The sequence below is a fragment of the Squalius cephalus genome, assembly GCF_949319135.1.
Source record: "Squalius cephalus genome assembly, chromosome: 12".
NCBI lineage: Eukaryota > Metazoa > Chordata > Actinopteri > Cypriniformes > Leuciscidae > Squalius > Squalius cephalus.
In genome coordinates this window covers 21833209-21855361 of record NC_137133.1, presented here as the reverse complement: position 1 = coordinate 21855361, position 22153 = coordinate 21833209, and the positions used below count along the sequence as shown (strand labels likewise).

Below are 22153 nucleotides of genomic sequence, written 5' to 3'. Positions count from 1 at the left end.
AAGCATTCTTGTTTATTTTTGTTACATTTTAATTACATTTTAATCTTACACGTGTGTAACAAAAAGTCCCGTTGTAAAAATCCCGTTTACATTCATGGTGATCTGAGGGGGCGGGAGAGTCCCGTTGAGGGGGCTTTGCCCCCTCACGCCCCCCCGTGGCGCCGGCCCTGGGCGCAACCCTCTTTATGCTTAGTTTTGCTAATGTTGGAGGCTCCTGGTAAGAGGATATATTTTATTAATCATAACCTGCCAAATTGGCCAACGAGTTAATAAGTGTTACTTGCCACGGTTGATTTTCACCCACATTTTCCATGATCATAACCAATATGGTACAGATTATTTTTGTATTTGCGCTTTTGTATTCCTACTTGCAATACCAATATGTAGTTTTTTTTTTTTAATTAGTCTTTTACACAATGGTATATATAATTATTCGCCTACTGCAATACGAGGTTTGATAACACTGAACACATTATGATCGGACACGTGATTGTCTTTTTCTCAATAGCTGGGCAGTGTTGTGCCTGCACCGATATCTCAGTGTTTCGGATGTTTTCTTAATGTCTCCTGTGTAGGTGAATTTAGCAGAGCGGGAGGAGGAAAGGTGGCAGACTGCACAGCGCTCCATGGCGGAGCTGCGTGAGAGGGTCACGGGCATCCAGACGGAACAGGAGTCCATCCTCCATGCCGTAGGAGCTCAAATTGACTCAGCCTGCCAGTTCTTGTCAAAAGACTCAGCCGCCAAGCTTGAAGTACCCCCACACACACACAAACTACAGTACACTACAGAAAACACTTGCTACACTATTGTAAAAGCTGCATTCAAATTTGTGTACTGTCAGAGTATGTACTGCTTTTTGTAAAGACCTCACTTCTTGACTTATTACTTATTGACTTATAATCTTGACATGCTACAAATGGCATGTTGGCATGTGCCTTGCGACTTACGATGTTAGCTGTGCCGTAGTTCTTTGCCATTGATGACTTAATGTCAAAGCTTCATACCGTTGTAGCGTTTATACGCCCGTATAAATCTAATTAATTATTATTCATAACGAATTATGATCAATAATTAATAATTTAATTATTTTCATAATTTACTGTAGCAGAATCAATAGTATGATTAGTCTATCAGTTCATCCAATGAACAGAAAGCATAAACAGTTATTAACTCTAGGAAATATAATATCTTCCTGGCCAAGAAAGAGAAATCCCCAGCTAACAATAAATTAAGAAATAATCAAGGGTAAAAGCAGGTAACTTTGATCGAAGTTCAAGACAATAAATTTATAAGCAGATAACACAAGTAATCTCTTTTCAAATACAAACAATACTTTATTGATTATATACTAACACATAAAGCTAATTATCTAAAACATCTAACACAAACCCACGCACACGCACACATTCATACAAGTTACAGAAAGAATTACAAAATGAAATAAAGAAATAAAAAAATAAAAAAAGGAAGAATGAGTTTGGAAAGAAGGAGTTTAAGGGTAAGAGGAAGCAAATTCCGAATTCCTATATGCACTTGTAAGACATGACCTGAACGAACCGTCAATCATTAATTTAACCCTTCTATCGTTTCTTAGACAGGTTATTACATATATCAAAACACCAGTTCAGTTTAAAAGTCTGGAGGTAGTCTACTTGCGTATTTGCTTTTGCGTTCCTTTTGGGACTTCCTTTGGTCAGCGTCAAAGGGGTTTGTTCGTTGGTTATGGTCTCCTCGTGCCTGGATAGATGTCTGTGGCGTGGATGCCGGATGGTTGAAGGTCTTTGAAGTTGAAAGCGTGCGTTGCCGTGAATCGTGGACCGAAACTTTGCAGCAAAGCTTAACTTAAAACCGAGACTTTCAATCGGAAAAGAAAGAATAACACAAAGAAAGAAAGAAAATAAGATACGGAAAGTAGCTAGATGACTGGAATGGAATCTAACCCATCTGATCTTAATTTGGGTTGATCTGGTCGTCTGTTACATGGTTAGGCTATAACCATCGTCTGCTCTTCTTCATCTTAGTTCTGCATTTGTTGAGAGCTCTTCTCTATCAGAACATTTTGAACGAACTCAGGAACGAACTTAGAGAGCGAACTTAGAGAGCAACTTAGAGAGAGAGAGCTTTGTTTTTGGGTCTAAGAGTTTTAAACTAAAAGTTTGTCCCCCCTCCTGAAGAGAGCGGACCAATTAGACACTGGCTTTGTTTGCAAAGTCATAAATCATGTATTCCCTGGGGGTTCTCTATTTAAAGACCAGATGCAACAGTTTGGGCATGATTTCTAATTATCAGAATATGAAACATTTTACACAGATTTAATTCCAGTCATCTTGCTAGTTGTGTTCGTAAGATAGCATTGATATTAAACAGTACACACTTTCATTCACACACCTAATAGTTATACAATTACATGAATTATATGGGATTAAAGCATATTAAATGGACACATATATCGTAGAAACACATAGAATGATGTCTGATGTCTATAAGTCCATTGAAAATTGTTCTTGAATGAGTTTTATGGATTTTGATAGGTAAAGTCTTTTTGGTGTGTAAAGTTTAGACATTCCAATCTGAGGTCATGGATAGTTCCTGCTGAAGAGAGGTTTTGTTCATCTCTCATGGGACCAAGATGGGGTCCGTTAGCCGCAGGGGTCAGCAGTACCATTTTCTGAACTGATCCGTCTTGCGAAACTATCAAACGTTGACCAGTTCTTCCTTCAGTTAACCAATAAAAGTCTTTGGTTAGCAGACTTTCTGGAGACTGAAATGATTCATGGCTCTGGGTTGGGTAATTTGAATCTGGAATGTGAGGGCTCTTGTGTGAGACCTTGGTCTCTGTCTTTCTCTTAACCAATCAGTAATTTCAGCAACAAAGATAGCATTGACCAGTTATGTGTTAGTGCTGGGGGCTCTTGTAATTAGTCAGACTGGTCGGCGCCTGGATCCCGTGACAAGATGGATGAGGATATGAAGTCCTGACCAAATCTTGAATTAATATTCTGTTTGAATTAATATTCTGGAAGAAGATTAGTTTGTGGTTGGTTCCTTCTCATTGTCGCTACACCGTTTAGTACAGCCCTGTTTGTAAATAAGTTCAATAATCAATACAAAATCTAAAAATAAATGGATCTATAATGTTACGATAGGTAATAATAAAGATCAGGACACAAAATTTAAATTCAAATGGGAAATGTAGCGGACTTATGATATCTATAATGCGTGCGGTCAAAATGGCCGCAATGGCCATTCTAGGTAGAAATAGTCAGAACTGTTTTGTGTTTTGTGATTTTAATAAAATAACAGTGTCACAATAAAATGTACACATATTTAGGAAAAGTCAGAGTCCTACAGCCACATTGATTTTATTTTAACAAAGTTATTACACTGTAAAATTTAAAAACGGTCAAAATGACTGCCTTGGTAGTTCTAGTGTTAATGCAGTTGTATTTTTTCACTGTAAATTATTTAATTTGTTTGGTAACAGCCCTATAGTGTTTTATTATTCTATTTTAAGTTATTGATCTAATTTAAGAATTTAAAATGAAAGATGAAGCATACATTTAATAAGATTAGGGGGAAGAAAAGCATTTTATGAAGGTAAAAAAATGCTTTTGGGATAAATATCACAAATATGCAGATTTTAATATGTCAAAGCTGATGGAACAATGATGAGAATGTTGCTTCAGAATAAATTATATTGACAAAATCCTTTTTTTTCCGGACAAGCAACTTTTTTACTTGGACAAGTGAATGACTGATTTACTTGTACACTTGCACAAAATTGATGGTTCGATACGTACCACGGTTTTGAAGTCAGGGTTCGGTACAGCAGGGGGGAGAATGCTAAACATACAGTGGTGGTCAGAATTGGTCAGAATCCACAAAAGGATAAAAAATGCAGATTTATTTTTTACAGCCATTTTTTATCATATTTACCAGGGGTGCCATCAATTTTGACCACCACTGTATATATATATTTTTAAATGTGATTTACTGAAAAAAAAAATTGTGCCTCTGTCTTTAAATTAATTCAATTATAATTAAAAGTTTCTTAAGGATAATTTTTTATATTTCTGCCAATGTTGTAAACTACATACGTGTACCGTTACACCCCTAATTACTATTTAATCAAATGTCAAGGAAGAAAAATTAGTTTTGTGACTTAAGGTAAAGTGAGGTCAAACTCAACAATGGGCCACGGCCTGCCCGGGTCAGCAAGGGGCGGGGCGCGTTCGGTACGCCATGAGAGTATCGGTTTTTCAGTTTTTATAGTTGTCAACATTTGAAGTGGATCAAAAAAGTTAAAGTTGTCCTAAGACAAGAATGGGTATTGTTCACAATTCATGTATAACTTTGATGAAAGGTTTTGATCCACTTCAAATGTTGACTAGTTAGACCCCTAATAAATAGATCATTTCTGATAGTGCTAAGTGTTCCCCCGACATGAACAGAAGTCTCCTCTCTGAGTTGTAAAGTCACTTCCTGCTTCTTGCAGGTTGTCTGTACTTGTTTCTCAAAGCTTTAAGTAGACTTTCTTTGCTCTCAGCTCGAGCTGTCAACATCCATGTTATATCCCAGTCTTTAGCATTCCTCTGCATCCTTCACACCTTTTTATCCTCTGCCGGCACTCTCCTTTGATTCAAGAAAAAAGAAGTGACAAAATGGCCTCCTTCCCCATCATGTGTTTGTGTCAGCAGTTTAAAGCGGCATGGCGTTGTTCAAGCGTTGTTGATCGTGACAGGCGAGAGCTGTCAGGGGAACACAATCCACCTCCACACACTTGCTTTTTTTTAAAGGTGACAGAGCCCCCTCCTGTGATCGCTCACTCTGGAGGCGTACATCATCGCTCTAAATGTGAAATTTGTAAATCCGCTCATTTTTGTTTCTTAAGGGATTCATCTGTGTGGTGGGGTTTTTCCATGGAGCCCAAGATCTGGGAGGTTTACGATCCTCCAGTAGACTGTCACCATCTCAGAATGCATCAGAAAGCTCACCCTGAACAATTACGAATATTTTTCCTTCTCAACCTCCTCAGAAATGTGCAAATTTACATAGTGCCTTATTATACAGGAGTTTCTAGTTTTATAACTTACATGCATTATTTGTATAGCAAAACAGTGTTAACGTCAGTCATCTTCATTTATATAGCGCTTTTAACAGTGTAGATTGTTCCAAAGCGGCTTTACAGCGATACAAGGATAGTTTAAAGTAACAGAGATTGTTTTGGCTTTATAGCAGTTCTTGAATAAGAACGTGCCATGTATGTATTTTGTGTCGTAGGCCATTACCCAGAGTCCAGGACTGCAAAAGGATTCTCATCGCTGGCTTGCTGAGGTTAAGGTATATTGTTGAGCCCAGCTTTCGATGATCATTTCTCTAGCTGATGTCATGCATCTTAACACAGCTGTTCTTTACTGTCTCAGATAGACTGACGGAAACATCTTCCTGCTCTCATGGACTTAATTTCATGTTTTATCAGGTTTTATTTCCAAAATGTGTATTTTAACACATTTAAATGCATGTGTAGATGGTTGTTGCTTTCTATTTGTAGTGGTGTGTCTGATATATTATATCAATACATTTAAAGACCCTGTGAAATGGCTTGACAGGCACTCTGCACTCTTTCCTTGCTGTCTTGATGTGTTTTATTGAAACAGGATAGGTCATTAAAGGCCTTGCTTTATCCTTTAGTGTACATCATAGCTGTGAACCATTATTAAGTTGGCTTCTTCTTATTAATGGTGCTTGCTGAAAGCAAGGCATCATTAGTGTTCTCTTGCATACTTATTATTATTATTAGGGGTTCAAGCACGAAGTGCTGAAACCCTATTGTAATTGTGCTGATTTTTATTAGGGGTTCAAGCACGAAGTGCTGAAACCCTATTGTAATTGTGCTGATTTTTATTATTATTAGGGGTTCAAGCACGAAGTGCTGAAACCCTATTGTAATTGTACTGATTTTTAGGGGTTCAAGCACGAAGTGCTGAAACCCTATTGTAATTGTACTGATTTTTATTATTAGGGGTTCAAGCACGAAGTGCTGAAACCCTATTGTAATTGTACTGATTTTTAGGGGTTCAAGCACGAAGTGCTGAAACCCTATTGTAATCGTCCTGATTTTTATTAGGGATTCAAGCACGAAGTGCTGAAACCCTATTGTAATCGTCCTGATTTTTAGGGGTTCAAGCACGAAGTGCTGAAACCCTATTGTAATCGTCCTGATTTTTATTATTATTATTTTTCCGCCATAAAACGCATCGTGCAGCCCAAACCGTAAGACCTAGAGACTTGAAACTTTGCCAGATGGTAGTACTATTGCTCGCTACTCAGATACACGGACTCAGCCCAATCGGCCCATAGGTGGCGCTATAGCAATCAAAAGCGCAAAACTGCTCAGAACTCCCAGACCGTAAGGCGTAGCTTCAAGTGTCTTATATCATTGAAATCCAGAGCTCCTGAAGAAAAAAACGTATATCTCCGATTTCATTTCCGCCATGATAGATTTTTCGCCATTTTGAATTTTGTCAAAAACCTACTTTTGCGAACTAGTCCCTGGTTTTTCGCCCGATCGCAACCAAACCAGTGCGGAATTGTTCTCTGGAGTCTGAAGATCAATAATTATCGAAAAAAAGTTGAAATTTCGATTAACGGTCGCTAGGGGGTGCAAAATTAACGTTGTGGGAGGAGCCTATTTTACTAAAATGGCTATAACTCAAGAAGTAATTAAGTAAACTTCACCAAACTTGGTACACATGTGTAAGAGGTCAATCTGAGGTCACAGTAAAAAAATTGCGTCGATTGGCCACATGGTGGCGCTATAAAACAAATAAAAACATATAGACAACTGACCGTTTTTCCGAATGACTTGAAATTTGGTATGCAGTGTCTTGGCCCAAGGGGCCATGTATGTCTAAAAGGATATTGGCGTATCTCGAAAAACATGGCCGCCATTGGCCAATGAGGTTTGAGCACCGTTAACGAAGTCCGATCGGAGCGAAACTCGATGGGCATGTTCGGCTCAAGCCCCTAGAGGTCTGTAAGAATTTTGAAAGAAATCGGCCACTAGTTGGCGCTAACGAGTTTTAAGGCTCTGTAATCACGTGGTGTTACACTTATCATCACAAAATGCATATCATCTGATAGATCTGCTCATGCTGAACAACTTTGCCTCAAGAACCATCACTGTCAATCAAACTGTTCATTAAATATTCATGAATATGTTAAAAACCTACTTTTGCGAACTAGTCCCTGGTTTTTCGCCCGATCAGAACCAGACCAGTCTAGGACAATTCTCTGGACTCTCTAGATCAATAATTATCGAAAAAAAGTTGAACTTTTGCATTTTTCGCATGGGTATAATTGGGTCATAAAGAAAATGGGCGTGGCAAAATGCACTCAGAAGCCTATAAATCCTAAACGAAAACTCAGAACTTCACGAAAATGGGTGAGCATATGTGCCATAACATTCTAAACAAGCATGCAAAATTTCATGTAGATCGGACCATAGGTGGCGCTATAACTGGCAAAAAGGTTTGAAAACTACATATTTCCTATGGTAAATTGCCTATATTGGCTGTAAATGGATTTTTCCATCTATAATTTCAGTGGTTAAAAGCTTGTTAAATAAAACGTAATGTCTTAAATGCTTATGTGCTTAAAGGCCTTAAATGCTTGAACCCCGATAAATGCTGCTTGCAGCTTTAATTATTATTATTATTTTTCCGCCATAAAACGCATCGTGCAGCCCAAACCGTAAGACCTAGAGACTTGAAACTTTGCCAGATGGTAGTACTATTGCTCGCTACTCAGATACACGGACTCAGCCCAATCGGCCCATAGGTGGCGCTATAGCAATCAAAAGCGCAAAACTGCTCAGAACTCCCAGACCGTAAGGCGTAGCTTCAAGTGTCTTATATCATTGAAATCCAGAGCTCCTGAAGAAAAAAACGTATATCTCCGATTTCATTTCCGCCATGATAGATTTTTCGCCATTTTGAATTTTGTCAAAAACCTACTTTTGCGAACTAGTCCCTGGTTTTTCGCCCGATCGGAACCAAACCAGTGCGGAATTGTTCTCTGGAGTCTGAAGATCAATAATTATCGAAAAAAAGTTGAAATTTCGATTAATGGTCGCTAGGGGGTGCAAAATTAACGTTGTGGGAGGAGCCTATTTTACTAAAATGGCTATAACTCAAGAAGTAATTAAGTAAACTTCACCAAACTTGGTACACATGTGTAAGAGGTCAATCTGAGGTCACAGTAAAAAAATTGCGTCGATTGGCCACATGGTGGCGCTATAAAACAAATAAAAACATATAGACAACTGACCGTTTTTCCGAATGACTTGAAATTTGGTATGCAGTGTCTTGGCCCAAGGGGCCATGTATGTCTAAAAGGATATTGGCGTATCTCGAAAAACATGGCCGCCATTGGCCAATGAGGTTTGAGCACCGTTAACGAAGTCCGATCGGAGCGAAACTCGATGGGCATGTTCGGCTCAAGCCCCTAGAGGTCTGTAAGAATTTTGAAAGAAATCGGCCACTAGTTGGCGCTAACGAGTTTTAAGGCTCTGTAATCACGTGGTGTTACACTTATCATCACAAAATGCATATCATCTGATAGATCTGCTCATGCTGAACAACTTTGCCTCAAGAACAATCACTGTCAATCAAACTGTTCATTAAATATTCATGAATATGTTAAAAACCTACTTTTGCGAACTAGTCCCTGGTTTTTCGCCCGATCGGAACCAAACCAGTCTAGGACAATTCTCTGGACTCTCTAGATCAATAATTATCGAAAAAAAGTTGAACTTTGGCATGTGGGTGGCTGTAACAGGGTCATTTAGAAAAGGGGCGTGGCAAAATACACTCAAAAGCCTATAAATCCCAAAGGAAAACTCAGAACTTCACAAAAATTGATGAGCATATGTGTCAGAACATGGTGAGGAAGCATGCAGAGTTTCATGGAGATCGGACCATAGGTGGCGCTATAACTGGCAAAAAGCCTTCATTCTTATTAGGGGTTCAAGCATGAAATGCTGAAACCCTATTGTAATTGTAAGGATTTGTAAAACGCATCGTGCAGGACAAACCGTAAGGCCTAGAGACTTGAAACCTGGCCAGATGGTAGGCCTCAATTTGGGGACAACCTATCAGAGTATGACCCCGATTGGCCCATAGGTGGCGCTACAGCAAGCAAAAGTTCAAAATCGCTCATAACTCTTAGACCGTTTGTCCCAGGATCAAGTGTCTTATATCGTTGGAATCCTTGGCTCGAGGCGGACAAAATGGCTATCTCCGATTTGGATGTAGGCAGGAAAAATTTTCTGCTATGTCGGATTTTGCCCAAAACCTACTTTTGCGAACTAGTCCCTGGTTTTTCGCCCGATCGGAACCAAACCAGTCTAGGACAATTCTCTGGACTCTCTAGATCAATAATTATCGAAAAAAAGTTGAACTTTTGCATTTGGGTGGCTGTAACAGGGTCATTTAGAAAAGGGGCGTGGCAAAATACACTCAAAAGCCTATAAATCCCAAATGAAAACTCAGAACTTCACCCAAATTGATGAGCATATGTGTCAGAACATGCTGAGGAAGCATGCAGAGTTTCATGGAGATCGGACCACAGGTGGCGCTATAACTGGCAAAAAGCCTTCATTCTTATTAGGGGTTCAAGCATGAAATGCTGAAACCCTATTGTAATTGTAAGGATTTGTAAAACGCATCGTGCAGGACAAACCGTAAGGCCTAGAGACTTGAAACCTGGCCAGATGGTAGGCCTCAATTTGGGGACAACCTATCAGAGTATGACCCCGATTGGCCCATAGGTGGCGCTACAGCAACCAAAAGTTCAAAATCGCTCATAACTCTTAGACCGTTTGTCCCAGGATCAAGTGTCTTATATCGTTGGAATCCTTGGCTCGAGGCGGACAAAATGGCTATCTCCGATTTGGATGTAGGCAGGAAAAATTTTCTGCTATGTCGGATTTTGCCCAAAACCTACTTTTGCGAACTAGTCCCTGGTTTTTCGCCCGATCGGAACCAAACCAGTCTAGGACAATTCTCTGGACTCTCTAGATCAATAATTATCGAAAAAAAGTTGAACTTTTGCATTTGGGTGGCTGTAACAGGGTCATTTAGAAAAGGGGCGTGGCAAAATACACTCAAAAGCCTATAAATCCCAAATGAAAACTCAGAACTTCACCCAAATTGATGAGCATATGTGTCAGAACATGCTGAGGAAGCATGCAGAGTTTCATGGAGATCGGACCACAGGTGGCGCTATAACTGGCAAAAAGCCTTCATTCTTATTAGGGGTTCAAGCATGAAATGCTGAAACCCTATTGTAATTGTAAGGATTTGTAAAACGCATCGTGCAGGACAAACCGTAAGGCCTAGAGACTTGAAACCTGGCCAGATGGTAGGCCTCAATTTGGGGACAACCTATCAGAGTATGACCCCGATTGGCCCATAGGTGGCGCTACAGCAACCAAAAGTTCAAAATCGCTCATAACTCTTAGACCGTTTGTCCCAGGATCAAGTGTCTTATATCGTTGGAATCCTTGGCTCGAGGCGGACAAAATGGCTATCTCCGATTTGGATGTAGGCAGGAAAAATTTTCTGCTATGTCGGATTTTGCCCAAAACCTACTTTTGCGAACTAGTCCCTGGTTTTTCGCCCGATCGGAACCAAACCAGTCTAGGACAATTCTCTGGACTCTCTAGATCAATAATTATCGAAAAAAAGTTGAACTTTTGCATTTGGGTGGCTGTAACAGGGTCATTTAGAAAAGGGGCGTGGCAAAATACACTCAAAAGCCTATAAATCCCAAATGAAAACTCAGAACTTCACCCAAATTGATGAGCATATGTGTCAGAACATGCTGAGGAAGCATGCAGAGTTTCATGGAGATCGGACCACAGGTGGCGCTATAACTGGCAAAAAGCCTTCATTCTTATTAGGGGTTCAAGCATGAAATGCTGAAACCCTATTGTAATTGTAAGGATTTGTAAAACGCATCGTGCAGGACAAACCGTAAGGCCTAGAGACTTGAAACCTGGCCAGATGGTAGGCCTCAATTTGGGGACAACCTATCAGAGTATGACCCCGATTGGCCCATAGGTGGCGCTACAGCAAGCAAAAGTTCAAAATCGCTCATAACTCTTAGACCGTTTGTCCCAGGATCAAGTGTCTTATATCGTTGGAATCCTTGGCTCGAGGCGGACAAAATGGCTATATCCGATTTGCTCACCCTTCGGCGCCAATTTTGAGTAAATTGCATTTTTTTGAAAAACCTATTTTTGCGAACTTCTCCTAGGTTTTTTGCCCGATCGGAACCAAACCACTGCAAGAATATTCTCTGGAGTCTGACAATCAGTAATCATCCAAAAAATTCAAAATTTCAATTAACGGTCGATAACTGGAACCAAAATATTTGATGGCACCAGGGCCACTTTTACTAAAACGGTTATAAATTGTGAACAGAAAGAGATTTTTTTGCTAAACTTGGGATACATCTTCCTGAGCTCAATCTGAGATCACTTGAAAAAAATCGCAACAATTGTCCACTTGGTGGCACTATAAAACGGTTATAACTTGTGAACGGAAAGAGATATTTTCGCAAAACTTGGGACACATGTTCATGAGCTCATTCTGAGGTCACGTGAAAAAAAATCATGACAATTGGCCACTTGGTGGCACTATAAAATGGTTATAACTTGTGAGCGGAAAGAGATATTTTCGCTAAACTTGGGACACATGTTCATAAGCTCAATCTGAGTTGACATGAAAAAAATCGTGACAATTGGCCACTTGGTGGCGCTATAACAGTGAAAAAAATCATGAAAATCGCTATAAGCGCACCCAACTGTTAGTCTACTGAAAATTGGCACGCAGTGTCTTTGTCCAGGGTGCCATGATAGTCTATGAGAACATTGGTGTATCTCAAAAAACTCAGTATAAGTCATTGGCACAATGCCTTGAAGGAGCCTTAGAAGTTTCAAGCCAGTGTTTTTTCACAGGAGTGACCTCCTAAGACACCTGAATCCTTGCCGAATCCAACAATACCAAACATGACAGGTTTCGCCCATAGACTGTAAAAAATATGGACAAAGCGTCTGTGACGTCACCCATAGACTTTCTGCAGAACGGTTTTGAAGCCGTTTATGGGGGGTATGGGCGGCGCCATCTTGGAAAATCTTGGGAAATCCTAACCCCGCCCACCTTCTGACGCAGCGCGCGTCACTCAGCTCGCTCTGCTACTCCGGTTATCTCTGTGTATATTTTAGGCAACAAAATATGTTATAAAACACCATACTAACTCTTTTCGTTTTCATTTAAAGAAATCTTAATATTATAGCCACACAAATGTGGTTCAGGCAACGCGTATTGATTATATTCACTGCACATAGTTTGCCTATTTATAAAAAAAAACCAAAATATAAAACACAAACCTGCCTCTTTTTTGTTTTAAATATAATATAAAAATATTAAACATTTTAATATGGTCCAGGCAATATGTGCATTTGTACTAAACAACAGATTTTGCAGTAAACAACATATAGATCATCTTCGTTGTGTTAAAATTTTAAATTACAAAACTCAACCCAGTCTCTTTTTGTTAAATTTCAGTTGTATCAATATTAGCCATTATAAAAGTATAAGTAAAAGGTATAAGAAGCTATACAAATAAAGCAAACAATTCAGTCAAACACACAAAGTCAGCGCTCGATCTAGTCTAACAATACAACAGTAAAGTTAAATAGCTTATAAAGTTATGAAACTTCCCCTCAGCAAAAACGATTGGCCAGGGAACAAATTATAGTTTCACAAAACCAAAAATCGCCCGTTAGATATAGACAAGACAAATTATAACTCATGTTTAACCACTACAGAGACCCCAGGGTCAGCGGCGAACGACTAGCCGAGGAAAAGCTGTTCCAGGCAGGGTACATGCGCCGAGCGCCCGGTCATCATCGCTGGATCTCACAACTGGATAAAATTTTCATAAATCTTTAAATAAACCACAGATTTTAGCTTTAAATAACTACATTCTCGCCTGAAAAACTCTTAAAACTACATTTCATGATACAAAAACAGTAGTATTATATTTCAACTGTGTTAAAAAATGGCGCTTCTTATGTTGTCATTCTCCTTGGCGCAGCCTAAGCTGTCAATCAAGCTGTCAATCAAAGTTAACCACGCCCTTATTTGTCATACATTTTATATCTAAATACTATCTAAACTAACGAGTTAGAAAAAAATTCACTACCCTCACCGTTGTCAGGCACTCGGAACCTATCAAAAAATACAATAAAAGTCCATGGGACCAACCTGTAAAAACATGAATTTATGCTGTGAAAACGGACATTTTAACATGGGGGCTATGGACATTTGCTCCCTTTTGGGACCTTCCCCTAGCGGATTTTCGATGTATTGCAGTTTTTCGCACTTCCGGGTAGGCTTCATTTTTCAGATGAGAATGTTGCCCCTTGGTTTCGCCTTATGGTTTTTGTAAGTGTCATTTAGAGCTTTAAAAAATTGTGGTTATCTTCAAAGCCGTTAGTCCGATCGAGACATAAAAAAAAAAAAAAAAGCTAAACAATAACACCAAAATGTTAAAATTATGATAGGGACTGACAAAAAAAATAATTAAATCCAATCAATTTCACCCATGGATCAGTTTGATGCTCTCACATGTTTGAAACGAACAATTGATGGATTGTGATGAAATTTGTTTTGAATTGGGACTGGCGAATCCCTGTCCATAGAGCTAGTAAGTCCCGCCCATCCGTAAAACCCCACTGGACCTCTAGGTTGAAAAATCGTCAATGCAAGTGAATGTGAGAAAATAATTCTTTTCCGGTCCAGTTTGAATTGTGCCATGAATGTGAACATACGTTGTCTGTGAATTTTTTATATAATTTTTCATGTTACGAGTTTGACAGTATCTTGTATGATTCTTTGGCTAGCAGTGGTGGAAAAGACATAATGAGAAAGACTACATGTCGCCTATGTGACGTCACCCGGTAACACATTTTTCCTTCCACTTGTCAAATCACGGTGCTCATGCTGCGATAATCTATGGAGACAGATCGAGATGCCTGTGTGTTTTGTACCCAAATGTCACCATTCAAACCAAATGGGCTGTTCTTTCTTCAGATTCCCGTCTGATGTAAAAACTAGTTGTAGTCCACAAAGTGCTCTCACACAAAGTCTAACCGTATCAAACTTCTACCCGCTAAATTGTGGCATTCTTCACACGAAAAATTATATTAAAAATTCACAGACAACATATGTTCACATTCATGGCAAAATTCAAACGAGACCAGAAAATAATTATTTTCTCACATTCACTTGCATTGACGATTTTTCAACCTAGAGGTCCAGTGGGGTTAGCGGAAGGGACTTACCAGCTCTATACTGTCAATGACCGCTTGCAAAGACCCGCCCACTTTAGTCACTGTTGCTATGTCTGACAAGCGACGCCACTCTCACACCACACCAAGTTCTCACGCAGTGAAAAATACATTGCGGATCAGAGAGGAGACTGCGCGCTGACAGACAAGTACTTTTGATATGAAACAAAGTCTCACCTTTCAAATGTAGTCATTTTTTAGAGACATTTAAACAATAAATACCATTTTGTGACTCTTTAATGTGTCTGACAGATCGCTGTAGACTCGAGGCTCAGTTAAAGCTGCTCGTGAACCGATCATCTCTTCCTTCTAGTTAATTTATAGCATTAAAATAAACATAAATGAACATATAAGGAATGTTGTTTTAAAGTGCTAAGACGTCAGTACACTTTGTTTTTCAAATTGAAATCCTCCAATGTTAATCTACTAACTCTCCTGACTGCTTTGTTGGACAAAATGGCGGATTATGATTAGTCAGATCGCCTGTCAATCAAACTCCCTGCGAAGGGTCAATTGAGAATGCCCATGCGCACAATCCTGATCTAATCGACAACTTTGCAGTTGCACATAGGAAAGCCCGGAAAATCCCGCTATAATGTAAGAGAGCATCTTTTTTATGTATTTGGACCTAGGCCTAACAATGTGTTATCGTGCGCTGACACCATGTTTTTTTTTTGTTTTTTTTGTTTTTGGTGAGGCTACTCCTGATTTTGCTAGTCATCTCATCTCTTATATGCTGTGTATGATCATATCCTGCCCTATTCATGGTAGCCTACTTGCAGACATTGCGTCATCAATATCATCAATTGCGTCATCAAGGGGCCCGCCTTGATAATCCTACTTAAGGGCCCAGTGTTGGCTCGTTACGCCACTGAATATAATTGTCTAAACTCCTTATCAAAATTACATATTTACAACAAATTTGACACATATATATGGGCACACTTTGAGTACTACTAATAAAAGTGGTGGAGATCAGGCAAGACTGTAAGAAGACTGCTATAACTGCTAGAAAAAAGGTGCTATAACTGTAAAAACGCTTTAAAACCATATATTTCCTATGGTAAACTGCCTGTATTGGCTGTAAATTGACTTTTTCATCTATGATGACAGTTGTTAAATGCTTGCTAAATAAAACTTAATGTCTTTTGATGCTTGTGAGCTTAAAGGCCTTAAAGGCCTTAAATGCTTGAACCCCGATAAATGCTGCTTGCAGCTTTAATTAGGGGTTCAAGCACGAAGTGCTGAAACCCTATTGTTATTGTAAGGATTTTTATTAGGGGTTCAAGCATGAAATGCTGAAACCCTATTGTAATTGTAAGGATTCGTAAAACGCAACGTGCAGGCCAAACCGTAAGGCCTAGAGTCTTGAAACCTGGCCAGATGGTAGGCCTCAATTTGGGGACAACCTATCAGAGTATGACCCCGATTGGCCCATAGGTGGCGCTACAGCAACCAAAAGTTCAAAATTGCTCATAACTCTTAGACCCTTTGTCCCAGGCTCAAGTGTCTTACATCGTTGGAATCCTTGGCTCAAGGCGGACAAAATGGCTATCTCCGATTTGGATGTAGGCAGGAGAAATTTTCTGCTATGTCGAATTTTGTCCAAAACCTACTTTTGCGAACTAGTCCCTGGTTTTTCGCCCGATCGGAACCAAACCAGTCTAGGACAATTCTCTGGACTCTCTAGATCAATAATTATCGAAAAAAAGTTGAACTTTGGCATTTGGGTGGCTGTAACAGGGTAATTTAGAAAAGGGGCGGGGCAAAATACACTAAAAAGCCTATAAATCCCAAATGAAAACTCAGAACTTCACAAAAATTGATGAGCATATGTGTCATAACATGATGAGGAAGCATGCCGAGTTTCATGCAGATCGGACCCTAGGTGACGCTATAAATGGCAAAAAGCTTCCATTCTTATTAGGGGTTCAAGCATGAAATGCTGAAACCCTATTGTAATTGTAAGGATTCGTAAAACGCATCGTGCAGGCCAAACCGTAAGGCCTAGAGTCTTGAAACCTGGCCAGATGGTAGGCCTCAATTTGGGGACAACCTATCAGAGTATGACCCCGATTGGCCCATAGGTGGCGCTACAGCAACCAAAAGTTCAAAATTGCTCATAACTCTTAGACCCTTTGTCCCAGGCTCAAGTGTCTTACATCGTTGGAATCCTTGGCTCAAGGCGGACAAAATGGCTATCTCCGATTTGGATGTAGGCAGGGGAAATTTTCTGCTATGTCGAATTTTGTCCAAAACCTACTTTTGCGAACTAGTCCCTGGTTTTTCGCCCGATCGGAACCAAACCAGTCTAGGACAATTCTCTGGACTCTCTAGATCAATAATTATCGAAAAAAAGTTGAACTTTGGCATTTGGGTGGCTGTAACAGGGTCATTTAGAAAAGGGGCGGGGCAAAATACACTAAAAAGCCTATAAATCCCAAATGAAAACTCAGAACTTCACAAAAATTGATGAGCATATGTGTCATAACATGATGAGGAAGCATGCCGAGTTTCATGCAGATCGGACCCTAGGTGACGCTATAAATGGCAAAAAGCTTCCATTCTTATTAGGGGTTCAAGCATGAAATGCTGAAACCCTATTGTAATTGTAAGGATTCGTAAAACGCATCGTGCAGGCCAAACCGTAAGGCCTAGAGTCTTGAAACCTGGCCAGATGGTAGGCCTCAATTTGGGGACAACCTATCAGAGTATGACCCCGATTGGCCCATAGGTGGCGCTACAGCAACCAAAAGTTCAAAATTGCTCATAACTCTTAGACCCTTTGTCCCAGGCTCAAGTGTCTTACATCGTTGGAATCCTTGGCTCAAGGCGGACAAAATGGCTATCTCCGATTTGGATGTAGGCAGGGGAAATTTTCTGCTATGTCGAATTTTGTCCAAAACCTACTTTTGCGAACTAGTCCCTGGTTTTTCGCCCGATCGGAACCAAACCAGTCTAGGACAATTCTCTGGACTCTCTAGATCAATAATTATCGAAAAAAAGTTGAACTTTGGCATTTGGGTGGCTGTAACAGGGTCATTTAGAAAAGGGGCGGGGCAAAATACACTAAAAAGCCTATAAATCCCAAATGAAAACTCAGAACTTCACAAAAATTGATGAGCATATGTGTCATAACATGATGAGGAAGCATGCCGAGTTTCATGCAGATCGGACCCTAGGTGACGCTATAAATGGCAAAAAGCTTCCATTCTTATTAGGGGTTCAAGCATGAAATGCTGAAACCCTATTGTAATTGTAAGGATTCGTAAAACGCATCGTGCAGGCCAAACCGTAAGGCCTAGAGTCTTGAAACCTGGCCAGATGGTAGGCCTCAATTTGGGGACAACCTATCAGAGTATGACCCCGATTGGCCCATAGGTGGCGCTACAGCAACCAAAAGTTCAAAATTGCTCATAACTCTTAGACCCTTTGTCCCAGGCTCAAGTGTCTTACATCGTTGGAATCCTTGGCTCAAGGCGGACAAAATGGCTATCTCCGATTTGGATGTAGGCAGGGGAAATTTTCTGCTATGTCGAATTTTGTCCAAAACCTACTTTTGCGAACTAGTCCCTGGTTTTTCGCCCGATCGGAACCAAACCAGTCTAGGACAATTCTCTGGACTCTCTAGATCAATAATTATCGAAAAAAAGTTGAACTTTGGCATTTGGGTGGCTGTAACAGGGTCATTTAGAAAAGGGGCGGGGCAAAATACACTAAAAAGCCTATAAATCCCAAATGAAAACTCAGAACTTCACAAAAATTGATGAGCATATGTGTCATAACATGATGAGGAAGCATGCCGAGTTTCATGCAGATCGGACCCTAGGTGACGCTATAAATGGCAAAAAGCTTCCATTCTTATTAGGGGTTCAAGCATGAAATGCTGAAACCCTATTGTAATTGTAAGGATTCGTAAAACGCATCGTGCAGGCCAAACCGTAAGGCCTAGAGTCTTGAAACCTGGCCAGATGGTAGGCCTCAATTTGGGGACAACCTATCAGAGTATGACCCCGATTGGCCCATAGGTGGCGCTACAGCAACCAAAAGTTCAAAATTGCTCATAACTCTTAGACCCTTTGTCCCAGGCTCAAGTGTCTTACATCGTTGGAATCCTTGGCTCAAGGCGGACAAAATGGCTATCTCCGATTTGGATGTAGGCAGGGGAAATTTTCTGCTATGTCGAATTTTGTCCAAAACCTACTTTTGCGAACTAGTCCCTGGTTTTTCGCCCGATCGGAACCAAACCAGTCTAGGACAATTCTCTGGACTCTCTAGATCAATAATTATCGAAAAAAAGTTGAACTTTGGCATTTGGGTGGCTGTAACAGGGTCATTTAGAAAAGGGGCGGGGCAAAATACACTAAAAAGCCTATAAATCCCAAATGAAAACTCAGAACTTCACAAAAATTGATGAGCATATGTGTCATAACATGATGAGGAAGCATGCCGAGTTTCATGCAGATCGGACCCTAGGTGACGCTATAAATGGCAAAAAGCTTCCATTCTTATTAGGGGTTCAAGCATGAAATGCTGAAACCCTATTGTAATTGTAAGGATTCGTAAAACGCATCGTGCAGGCCAAACCGTAAGGCCTAGAGTCTTGAAACCTGGCCAGATGGTAGGCCTCAATTTGGGGACAACCTATCAGAGTATGACCCCGATTGGCCCATAGGTGGCGCTACAGCAACCAAAAGTTCAAAATTGCTCATAACTCTTAGACCCTTTGTCCCAGGCTCAAGTGTCTTACATCGTTGGAATCCTTGGCTCAAGGCGGACAAAATGGCTATCTCCGATTTGGATGTAGGCAGGAGAAATTTTCTGCTATGTCGAATTGTGTCCAAAACCTACTTTTGCGAACTAGTCCCTGGTTTTTCGCCCGATCGGAACCAAACCAGTCTAGGACAATTCTCTGGACTCTCTAGATCAATAATTATCGAAAAAAAGTTGAACTTTGGCATTTGGGTGGCTGTAACAGGGTCATTTAGAAAAGGGGCGGGGCAAAATACACTAAAAAGCCTATAAATCCCAAATGAAAACTCAGAACTTCACAAAAATTGATGAGCATATGTGTCATAACATGATGAGGAAGCATGCCGAGTTTCATGCAGATCGGACCCTAGGTGACGCTATAAATGGCAAAAAGCTTCCATTCTTATTAGGGGTTCAAGCATGAAATGCTGAAACCCTATTGTAATTGTAAGGATTCGTAAAACGCATCGTGCAGGCCAAACCGTAAGGCCTAGAGTCTTGAAACCTGGCCAGATGGTAGGCCTCAATTTGGGGACAACCTATCAGAGTATGACCCCGATTGGCCCATAGGTGGCGCTACAGCAACCAAAAGTTCAAAATTGCTCATAACTCTTAGACCCTTTGTCCCAGGCTCAAGTGTCTTACATCGTTGGAATCCTTGGCTCAAGGCGGACAAAATGGCTATCTCCGATTTGGATGTAGGCAGGGGAAATTTTCTGCTATGTCGAATTTTGTCCAAAACCTACTTTTGCGAACTAGTCCCTGGTTTTTCGCCCGATCGGAACCAAACCAGTCTAGGACAATTCTCTGGACTCTCTAGATCAATAATTATCGAAAAAAAGTTGAACTTTGGCATTTGGGTGGCTGTAACAGGGTCATTTAGAAAAGGGGCGGGGCAAAATACACTAAAAAGCCTATAAATCCCAAATGAAAACTCAGAACTTCACAAAAATTGATGAGCATATGTGTCATAACATGATGAGGAAGCATGCCGAGTTTCATGCAGATCGGACCCTAGGTGACGCTATAAATGGCAAAAAGCTTCCATTCTTATTAGGGGTTCAAGCATGAAATGCTGAAACCCTATTGTAATTGTAAGGATTCGTAAAACGCATCGTGCAGGCCAAACCGTAAGGCCTAGAGTCTTGAAACCTGGCCAGATGGTAGGCCTCAATTTGGGGACAACCTATCAGAGTATGACCCCGATTGGCCCATAGGTGGCGCTACAGCAACCAAAAGTTCAAAATTGCTCATAACTCTTAGACCCTTTGTCCCAGGCTCAAGTGTCTTACATCGTTGGAATCCTTGGCTCAAGGCGGACAAAATGGCTATCTCCGATTTGGATGTAGGCAGGGGAAATTTTCTGCTATGTCGAATTTTGTCCAAAACCTACTTTTGCGAACTAGTCCCTGGTTTTTCGCCCGATCGGAACCAAACCAGTCTAGGACAATTCTCTGGACTCTCTAGATCAATAATTATCGAAAAAAAGTTGAACTTTGGCATTTGGGTGGCTGTAACAGGGTCATTTAGAAAAGGGGCGGGGCAAAATACACTAAAAAGCCTATAAATCCCAAATGAAAACTCAGAACTTCACAAAAATTGATGAGCATATGTGTCATAACATGATGAGGAAGCATGCCGAGTTTCATGCAGATCGGACCCTAGGTGACGCTATAAATGGCAAAAAGCTTCCATTCTTATTAGGGGTTCAAGCATGAAATGCTGAAACCCTATTGTAATTGTAAGGATTCGTAAAACGCATCGTGCAGGCCAAACCGTAAGGCCTAGAGTCTTGAAACCTGGCCAGATGGTAGGCCTCAATTTGGGGACAACCTATCAGAGTATGACCCCGATTGGCCCATAGGTGGCGCTACAGCAACCAAAAGTTCAAAATTGCTCATAACTCTTAGACCCTTTGTCCCAGGCTCAAGTGTCTTACATCGTTGGAATCCTTGGCTCAAGGCGGACAAAATGGCTATCTCCGATTTGGATGTAGGCAGGGGAAATTTTCTGCTATGTCGAATTTTGTCCAAAACCTACTTTTGCGAACTAGTCCCTGGTTTTTCGCCCGATCGGAACCAAACCAGTCTAGGACAATTCTCTGGACTCTCTAGATCAATAATTATCGAAAAAAAGTTGAACTTTGGCATTTGGGTGGCTGTAACAGGGTCATTTAGAAAAGGGGCGGGGCAAAATACACTAAAAAGCCTATAAATCCCAAATGAAAACTCAGAACTTCACAAAAATTGATGAGCATATGTGTCATAACATGATGAGGAAGCATGCCGAGTTTCATGCAGATCGGACCCTAGGTGACGCTATAAATGGCAAAAAGCTTCCATTCTTATTAGGGGTTCAAGCATGAAATGCTGAAACCCTATTGTAATTGTAAGGATTCGTAAAACGCATCGTGCAGGCCAAACCGTAAGGCCTAGAGTCTTGAAACCTGGCCAGATGGTAGGCCTCAATTTGGGGACAACCTATCAGAGTATGACCCCGATTGGCCCATAGGTGGCGCTACAGCAACCAAAAGTTCAAAATTGCTCATAACTCTTAGACCCTTTGTCCCAGGCTCAAGTGTCTTACATCGTTGGAATCCTTGGCTCAAGGCGGACAAAATGGCTATCTCCGATTTGGATGTAGGCAGGGGAAATTTTCTGCTATGTCGAATTTTGTCCAAAACCTACTTTTGCGAACTAGTCCCTGGTTTTTCGCCCGATCGGAACCAAACCAGTCTAGGACAATTCTCTGGACTCTCTAGATCAATAATTATCGAAAAAAAGTTGAACTTTGGCATTTGGGTGGCTGTAACAGGGTCATTTAGAAAAGGGGCGGGGCAAAATACACTAAAAAGCCTATAAATCCCAAATGAAAACTCAGAACTTCACAAAAATTGATGAGCATATGTGTCATAACATGATGAGGAAGCATGCCGAGTTTCATGCAGATCGGACCCTAGGTGACGCTATAAATGGCAAAAA

The 22153-nt window shown here is 40.6% G+C and overlaps 1 protein-coding gene across 3 annotated transcripts in view; it reads left to right on the top strand.

The window, feature by feature from the left end:
* Positions 1–22153, top strand: part of cep128 (centrosomal protein 128) — a 363668-nt gene that overhangs the window by 159489 nt on the left and 182026 nt on the right. For 2 of the 3 annotated variants that reach the window (XM_079888956.1, XM_079888957.1), the window contains exon 16: positions 576–752. In XM_079888956.1, the coding sequence (XP_079745082.1) occupies positions 576–752 (177 nt within the window). Of the gene's footprint in view, positions 1–575; positions 753–5281; positions 5342–22153 lie in introns of all 3 variants that reach the window. The other variant, XM_079888955.1, reaches the window with a different exon arrangement.